Source organism: Oncorhynchus nerka, unplaced genomic scaffold (genome assembly GCF_034236695.1).
Source record: "Oncorhynchus nerka isolate Pitt River unplaced genomic scaffold, Oner_Uvic_2.0 unplaced_scaffold_979, whole genome shotgun sequence".
NCBI lineage: Eukaryota > Metazoa > Chordata > Actinopteri > Salmoniformes > Salmonidae > Oncorhynchus > Oncorhynchus nerka.
In genome coordinates this window covers 190,442-200,063 of record NW_027040313.1, presented here as the reverse complement: position 1 = coordinate 200,063, position 9,622 = coordinate 190,442, and the positions used below count along the sequence as shown (strand labels likewise).

Below are 9,622 nucleotides of genomic sequence, written 5' to 3'. Positions count from 1 at the left end.
TGTCTTCATGGTCTCTGTCCTGCTGTGTTAGTGTCTTCATGGTCTCTGTCCTGCTGTGTTAGTGTCTTCATGGTCTCTGTCCTGCTGTGTTAGTGTCTTCATGGTCTCTGTCCTGCTGTGTTAGTGTCTTCATGGTCTCTGTCCTGCTGTGTTAGTGTCTTCATGGTCTCTGTCCTGCTGTGTTAGTGTCTTCATGGTCTCTGTCCTGCTGTGTTAGTGTCTTCATGGTCTCTGTCCTGCTGTGTTAGTGTCTTCATGGGTCTCTGTGTTAGTGTCTTCATGGTCTCTGTGTTAGTGTCTTCATGGTCTCTGTCCTGCTGTGTTAGTGTCTTCATGGTCTCTGTCCTGCTGTGTTAGTGTCTTCTGTGTTAGTGTCTTCTGTCTCTGTCCTGCTGTGTTAGTGTCTTCATGGTCTCTGTCCTGCTGTGTTAGTGTCTTCATGGTCTCTGTCCTGCTGTGTTAGTGTCTTCATGGTCTCTGTCCTGCTGTGTTAGTGTCTTCATGGTCTCTGTCCTGCTGTGTTAGTGTCTTCTGTGTTAGTGTCTTCATGGTCTCTGTCCTGCTGTGTTAGTGTCTTCATGGTCTCTGTCCTGCTGTGTTAGTGTCTTCATGGTCTCTGTCCTGCTGTGTTAGTGTCTTCATGGTCTCTGTCCTTCGCCCCCCCCCAGACATTTCTGGATAACTTCCAGATGGCCAAAGAGGCGTTGAGTGTGGCCACGGCCCAGGCAGCAGAGAAGGCGGCCTCCAGCGTCAGAGACTTTGCCCAGAAGAGCTTCCGTCTCTCCATGGACGTCAAGCTGAAGGCCCCTCTCATCGTCATCCCTCAGTCCTCCACCTCACGCGATGCGTTTGTGGTGGACCTGGGACTCATCACCGTGGGCAACAGTTTCAGTCTGATGTCTGCTGAAGGGTTCTCGCTCCCCGTTGTCTTGGACACCATGGACGTCAAACTCACTCAGCTCAAACTGTCCAGGTATTAGAGGAGACTACAACGTTTGGTGCTAAAATAGGACATACTGCTTGGCGTGTGTGTGTGTGTGTGTGTGTGTGTGTGTGTGTTAACGTTGTCTTTCATTTATTCTTTCTTTCATGGTCCTTGGAGCCAGATTGTTAGCGTACTCATTTGAAGTGTGTGTGTGTGTGTCCTCTGATTGGGTAATCCCACTTTATTCATCTCTCTATAGGACCACGCTGAAACAAGGCTCCCCACAGACAGACATTGAGATCCTTCAGCCAATCAATTTAGAGCTTCTGGTCAAACGTAACCTGGCCTCTTCCTGGTACAACAAGATCCCTGGAGTAGAGGTTCAAGGAATGCTCAAGTCTATGAATGTAGGTTTACTGACCCTGACACTGACCCTAACACTGACCCTGACACTGACCCTAACACTGACCCTAATACTGACCCTGACCCTAACACTGACCCTAACACTGACCCTAACACTGACCCTGACCCTAACACTGACTGTAGGAGCATCTTCCATTGTATTTATTCTCAGAAAAATGATTCCATTTCCACTGACTGCTGGTGGTTCTCTGAATACAGAAGTTGCCTTCTAGGAGGACAGGTCTGCCTAGAAACACATAAGTTGCCTTCTAGGAGGACAGGTCTGCCTAGAAACACATAAGTTGCCTTCTAGGAGGACAGGTCTGCCTAGAAACACAGATGTTGGCCTTCTAGGAGGACAGGTCTGCCTAGAAACACAGATGTTGGCCTTCTAGGAGGACAGGTCTGCCTAGAAACACAGATGTTGCCTTCTAGGAGGACAGGTCTGCCTAGAAACACAGATGTTGGCCTTCTAGGAGGACAGGTCTGCCTAGAAACACAGATGTTGGCCTTCTAGGAGGACAGGTCTGCCTAGAAACACAGATGTTGCCTTCTAGGAGGACAGGTCTGCCTAGAAACACAGATGTTGCCTTCTAGGAGGACAGGTCTGCCTAGAAACACAGATGTTGCCTTCTAGGAGGACAGGTCTGCCTAGAAACACAGAAGTTTGATCTCAATGGGATCCAGTTGTATAAATAAAGGTCTGTTGTATAAATAAAAGGAGAGGTTACACCAGATCAAGATGTTTTCCATCCCTTTTTAATCTCCTCCCTCCAGATGGCTCTCGGTGAGGAGGACTTTGGTGTCCTGATGAAGACACTGAGGGAGAACATCGGAGAGGGCAGCAAAGAGCACGTCATGGACGTCAAGAAACAAGTAGCCCGAGGTGGGTCCTAGTGTCTTACACACCAAACACACTGTAACTAGGGCCTGGAGGTAGATCCTAGTGTCTTACACACCAAACACACTGTAACTAGGGTCTGGAGGTAGATCCTAGTGTCTTACACACCAAACACACTGTAACTAGGGCCTGGAGGTAGATCCTAGTGTCTTACACACTGTAACTAGGGCCTGGAGGTAGATCCTAGTGTCTTACACACTGTAACTAGGGCCTGGAGGTAGATCCTTGTGTCTTACACACTGTAACTAGGGCCTGGAGGTAGGTTCTAGTGTCTTACACACCAAACACACTGTAACTAGGGCCTGGAGGTAGATCCTAGTGTCTTACACACCAAACACACTGTAACTAGGGCCTGGAGGTAGATCCTAGTGTCTTACACACTGTAACTAGGGCCTGGAGGTAGATCCTAGTGTCTTACACACTGTAACTAGGGCCTGGAGGTGGATCCTAGTGTCTTACACACTGTAACTAGGGCCTGGAGGTAGGTTCTAGTGTCTTACACACCAAACACACTGTAACTAGGGCCTGGAGGTAGATCCTAGTGTCTTACACACCAAACACACTGTAACTAGGGCCTGGAGGTAGATCCTAGTGTCTTACACACTGTAACTAGGGCCTGGAGGTAGATCCTAGTGTCTTACACACTGTAACTAGGGCCTGGAGGTAGATCCTAGTGTCTTACACACTGTAACTAGGGCCTGGAGGTGGGTCCTAGTGTCTTACACACCTAAACACACTGTAACTAGGGCCTGGAGGTGGGTCCTAGTGTCTTACACACCAAACACACTGTAACTAGGGCCTGGAGGTAGATCCTAGTGTCTTACACACTGTAACTAGGGCCTGGAGGTAGATCCTAGTGTCTTACACACCAAACACACTGTAACTAGGGCCTGGAGGTAGATCCTAGTGTCTTACACACTGTAACTAGGGCCTGGAGGTAGATCCTAGTGTCTTACACACTGTAACTAGGGCCTGGAGGTAGATCCTAGTGTCTTACACACTGTAACTAGGGCCTGGAGGTAGGTCCTAGTGTCTTACACACCAAACACACTGTAACTAGGGCCTGGAGGTAGATCCTAGTGTCTTACACACTGTAACTAGGGCCTGGAGGTAGATCCTAGTGTCTTACACACCAAACACACTGTAACTAGGGCCTGGAGGTAGATCCTATTGTCTTACACACTGTAACTAGGGCCTGGAGGTGGATCCTAGTGTCTTACACACTGTAACTAGGGCCTGGAGGTAGATCCTAGTGTCTTACACACTGTAACTAGGGCCTGGAGGTAGATCCTAGTGTCTTACACACTGTAACTAGGGCCTGGAGGTAGATCCTAGTGTCTTACACACCAAACACATTGTAACTAGGGCCTGGAGGTAGGTCCTAGTGTCTTACACACCAAACACACTGTAACTAGGGCCTGGAGGTGGGTCCTAGTGTCTTACACACCAAACACACTGTAACTAGGGCCTGGAGGTGGGTCCTAGTGTCTTACACACCAAACACACTGTAACTAGGGCCTGGAGGTAGATCCTAGTGTCTTACACACTGTAACTAGGGCCTGGAGGTGGATCCTAGTATCTTACACACTGTAACTAGGGCCTGGAGGTAGATCCTAGTGCCTTACACACCAAACACACTGTAACTAGGGCCTGGAGGTAGATCCTAGTGCCTTACACACCAAACACACTGTAACTAGGGCCTGGAGGTAGATCCTAGTGTCTAGATCCTAGTAACCGAAAGGTCGCTAGATCGAATCCCTGAGCTGACAAGGTAAAAAAATCTGTCGTTCTGCCCCCTGAACAAAGCAGTTAACCCACTGTTCCCCGGTAGGCCGTCATTGTAAATAAGAATTTATTCTTAACTGACTTGACTCATTAAATCAAGGTCAAATAAAACAATTAAACTGATCTGGAACCAGGCTAATTGATGATGCATTGCATGCATGTACAGCCTCAATATGACTTTCCGTTCCACAAGATCGAACAATAAAGTTTTTTCGAATTTGTAATCTTTGCTAGACACAGCAGAGATGTCAAAACAGGTGAACGTGTATTACTGGAGATAATGTCTATTGAACAGCTGATAAATGTCTTTACTGGTAATGTCTAGACAAGGCAGAGCAGCACCAGCTGGAGGGGAATGAGGTGGGATGTCAACCTGTGGAGGCTGGAGGAGGAGGACAACCTGTTGCTGTCACCAATGCAGGAGGACTGGGAGAAAACATCGTCAATATGCTGCTCAACCTGGAGATTAAGGAGGTAGCTATCTACCCGACCTAAACACAGTGGTCTGTTGTGATGTCATTAGCTGGCTAATATACACAGTGGTCTGTTGTGATGTCATTAGCTATCTACCCGACCTAAACACAGTGGTCTGTTGTGATGTCATTAGCTGGCTAATATACACAGTGGTCTGTTGTGATGTTATTAGCTATCTACCGACCTAAACACAGTGTTCTGTTGTGATGTCATTAGCTGGCTAATGTACACAGTGGTCTGTTGTGATGTCATTAGCTGGCTAATATACACAGTGGTCTGTTGTGATGTCATTAGCTGGCTAATATACACAGTGGTCTGTTGTGATGTCATTAGCTGGCTAATATACACAGTGGTCTGTTGTGATGTCATTAGCTATCTACCGACCTAAACACAGTGTTCTGTTGTGATGTCATTAGCTGGCTAATATACACAGTGGTGTGTTGTGATGTCATTTCCTGGCTAATATACACAGTGGTCTGTTGTGATGTCATTTCCTGGCTAATATACACAGTGGTCTGTTGTGATGTCATTAGCTGGCTAATATACACAGTGGTCTGTTGTGATGTCATTTCCTGGCTAATATACACAGTGGTCTGTTGTGATGTCATTAGCTGGCTAATATACACAGTGGTCTGTTGTGATGTCATTAGCTGGCTAATATACACAGTGGTCTGTTGTGATGTCATTTCCTGGCTAATATACACAGTGGTCTGTTGTGATGTCATTAGCTGGCTAATATACACAGTGGTCTGTTGTGATGTCATTAGCTGGCTAATATACACAGTGGTCTGTTGTGATGTCATTAGCTGGCTAATATACACAGTGGTCTGTTGTGATGTCATTAGCTGGCTAATATACACAGTGGTCTGTTGTGATGTCATTAGCTGGCTAATATACACAGTGGTCTGTTGTGATGTCATTAGCTGGCTAATATACACAGTGGTCTGTTGTGATGTCATTAGCTGGCTAATATACACAGTGGTCTGTTGTGATGTCATTAGCTGGCTAATATACACAGTGGTCTGTTGTGATGTCATTAGCTGGCTAATATACACAGTGGTCTGTTGTGATGTCATTAGCTGGCTAATATACACAGTGGTCTGTTGTGATGTCATTAGCTGGCTAATATACACAGTGGTCTGTTGTGATGTCATTAGCTGGCTAATATACACAGTGGTCTGTTGTGATGTCATTAGCTGGCTAATATACACAGTGGTCTGTTGTGATGTCATTAGCTGGCTAATATACACAGTGGTCTGTTGTGATGTCATTAGCTGGCTAATATACACAGTGGTCTGTTGTGATGTCATTAGCTGGCTAATATACACAGTGGTCTGTTGTGATGTCATTAGCTGGCTAATATACACAGTGGTCTGTTGTGATGTCATTAGCTGGCTAATATACACAGTGGTCTGTTGTGATGTCATTAGCTGGCTAATATACACAGTGGTCTGTTGTGATGTCATTAGCTGGCTAATATACACAGTGGTCTGTTGTGATGTCATTAGCTGGCTAATATACACAGTGGTCTGTTGTGATGTCATTAGCTGGCTAATATACACAGTGGTCTGTTGTGATGTCATTAGCTGGCTAATATACACAGTGGTCTGTTGTGATGTCATTAGCTGGCTAATATACACAGTGGTCTGTTGTGATGTCATTAGCTGGCTAATATACACAGTGGTCTGTTGTGATGTCATTTCCTGGCTAATATACACAGTATGCTGTGTCTTTAGTACCTTTCCTGAAGCACCAAGGGAAATAAAATGTCTCTTTGTACAGTTGGATGTTGATGCAGTTTAAACACGTCACAGTGTCTATCTCCATCACTCGTTGAAAACTAGACACTCCCAAATCCATCCAACGTTACTCCTGCTACGTCTCAAATCTCCTTCGTTGTCTACCTACCAAGATGTGGTCAGGTCGTTATTGCAAAAGATAATGTGTTGTTAAACAAGTAACCTGGTTAAGTAAAGGCGGGCTGAATGGACTGTATCGCTCCATCAGGTGGTTGTGAAGCTGAAGAAGTCCAGGTCAGATCAGAAGGAGAGTCCGTTCCTGGTTCTCCACGTAGCCCAGCTGGGCATCCACACCAATGTCAGGAAGTACGACATGGTGGCCACAACGTACATCAAGAAAATCTCTATGAAGTGCCTGGAGTTCTCAGGTCGGTGGCTTTAGCCTGTCGAGGTGTCATGTTGTATATGATAGTTCATATGACATGGTGGCCCACAACAAGAGACCCTCTACGATGTACCTGGGGTTCTCAGGTCGGTGGCTTTAACCTCAAGGCCTGTTATGTTTAAATACTGAATACAATAATTACCATGATTTAAACTGGTCTGGAATACAGTAGTTACCATGATTTCAACTGGTCTGGTCATTCTGGTTAGGAATACAGTAGTTACCATGATTTAAACTGGTCTGGAATACAATAGTTACCATGATTTAAACTGGTCTGGAATACAGTAGTTACCATGATTTAAACTGGTCTGACATTCTGGTTAGGAATACAGTAGTTACCATGATTTAAACTGGTCTGGAATACAGTAGTTACCATGATTTAAACTGGTCTGGAATACAGTAGTTACCATGATTTAAACTGGTCTAACATTCTGGTTAGGAATACAGTAGTTACTATGATTTAAACTGGTCTGGAATACAGTAGTTACCATGATTTAAACTGGTCTGGAATACAGTAGTTACCATGATTTAAACTGGTCTGGTCATTCTGGTTAGGAATACAGTAGTTACCATGATTTAAACTGGTCTGGTCATTCTGGTTAGGAATACAGTAGTTACCATGATTTAAACTGGTCTGGAATACAGTAGTTACCATGATTTAAACTGGTCTGGTCATTCTGGTTAGGAATACAGTAGTTACCATGATTTAAACTGGTCTGACATTCTGGTTAGGAATACAGTAGTTACCATGATTTAAACTGGTCTGGAATACAGTAGTTACCATGATTTAAACTGGTCTGGAATACAGTAGTTACCATGATTTAAACTGGTCTGGAATACAGTAGTTACCATGATTTAAACTGGTCTGGAATACAGTAGTTACCATGATTTAAACTGGTCTGACATTCTGGTTAGGAATACAGTAGTTACCATGATTTAAACTGGTCTGACATTCTGGTTAGGAATACAGTAGTTACCATGATTTAAACTGGTCTGGAATACAATAGTTACCATGATTTAAACTGGTCTGGAATACAGTAGTTACCATGATTTATACTGGTCTGGAATACAGTAGTTACCATGATTTAAACTGGTCTGGAATACAATAGTTACCATGATTTAAACTGGTCTGGTCATTCTGGTTAGGAATACAGTAGTTACCATGATTTAAACTGGTCTGGAATACAATAGTTACCATGATTTAAACTGGTCTGGAATACAGTAGTTACCATGATTTAAACTGGTCTGGTCATTCTGGTTAGGAATGAAATACATCCCAGTGTTCTAGTTGGTAAATCAGAAAGCCATTGATTTCCATTTGACTGTTTTCTAGATTCCAACGGTGAACCACTGTGTCTGATCAGTTCCTCTGTGGAGTCAGGTGCTGACCTTCTCAAAGTGGAATACTTCAAGGTGAGACATACCTATTGATTTGGTTATACACTGAGTGAACACCTTCCTAATATTGTCTTGGTTATACACTGAGTGAACACCTTCCTAATATTGTCTTGGTTATACACTGAGTGAACACCTTCCTAATATTGTCTTGGTTATATACTGAGTGAACACCTTCCTAATATTGTCTTGGTTATATACTGAGTGAACACCTTCCTAATATTGTCTTGGTTATATACTGAGTGAACACCTTCCTAATATTGTCTTGCTCCCCCTTCCTCCCTCAGAACAGCCTCAATTCGTCGGGTCATGGACTCTACAAGGTGTCGAAAGCGTTCCACAGGGATGCTGACCCGTGTTGACTCCAATGCTATATAGTCTATACCTCTAGCCCAGTCTATACCTCTAGCCCAGTCTATACCTCTAGCCCAGTCTATACCTCTAGCCCAGTCTATACCTCTAGCCCAGTCTATACCTCTAGCCCAGTCTATACCTCTAGCCCAGTCTATACCTCTAGCCCAGTCTATACCTCTAGCCCAGTCTATACCTCTAGCCCAGTCTATACCTCTAGTACAGCCCTCTAGCCCAGTCTATACCTCTAGCCCAGTCTATACCTCTAGCCCAGTCTATACCTCTAGCCCAGTCTATACCTCTAGCCCAGTCTATACCTCTAGCCCAGTTTATACCTCTAGCCCAGTTTATACCTCTAGCCCAGTCTATACCTCTAGTACAGCCCTCTAGCCCAGTCTATACCTCTAGCCCAGTCTATACCTCTAGCCCAGTCTATACCTCTAGCCCAGTCTATACCTCTAGTACAGCCCTCTAGCCCAGTCTATACCTCTATCCCAGTCTATACCTCTAGTACAGCCCTCTAGCCCAGTCTATACCTCTAGCCCAGTCTATACCTCTAGCCCAGTCTATACCTCTAGCCCAGTCTATACCTCTAGCAGTCTATACCTCTAGTACAGTCCCTCTAGCCCAGTCTATACCTCTAGCCCAGTCTATACCTCTAGTACAGCCCTCTAGCCCAGTCTATACCTCTAGCCCAGTCCTGACCTCTAGTAGTACAGTACAGTCTATACCTCTAGTATAGTAAGCCCAGTCTATACCTCTAGCCCAGTCCTATACCTCTAGTATAGTACAGTCTATACCTCTAGCCCAGTCTATACCTCTAGCCCAGTCTAGTACAGTCTATACCTCTAGCCCAGTCTATACCTCTAGCCCAGTCCTATACCTCTAGTATAGTAAAGTCTATACCTCTAGCCCAGTCTATACCTCTAGCCCCAGTCTATACCTCTAGCCCAGTCTGACCTCTAGTATAGTACAGTCTATACCTCTAGTACAGTCTATACCTCTAGTACAGTCTATACCTCTAGCCCAGTCCTGACCTCTAGTATAGCCCTCTAGCCCAGTCTATACCTCTAGCCCAGTCCTGACCTCTAGTATAGTAAAGTCTATACCTCTAGCCCAGTCTATACCTCTAGCCCAGTCTATACCTCTAGCCCAGTCTATACCTCTAGCCCAGTCTATACCTCTAGCCCAGTCTATACCTCTAG

General features: G+C 44.9%; 1 protein-coding gene across 1 annotated transcript in view; it reads left to right on the top strand.

Moving 5' to 3' along the window:
• Positions 1-9,622, top strand: part of LOC115127833 (intermembrane lipid transfer protein VPS13C-like) — a 184,301-nt gene that overhangs the window by 5,344 nt on the left and 169,335 nt on the right. Inside the window, 7 exon segments of the mRNA XM_065016450.1 lie at positions 249-267; positions 603-973; positions 1,185-1,332; positions 2,105-2,213; positions 4,339-4,487; positions 6,495-6,654; positions 8,005-8,084. Coding sequence (XP_064872522.1) covers positions 249-267; positions 603-973; positions 1,185-1,332; positions 2,105-2,213; positions 4,339-4,487; positions 6,495-6,654; positions 8,005-8,084 — 1,036 coding nt within the window.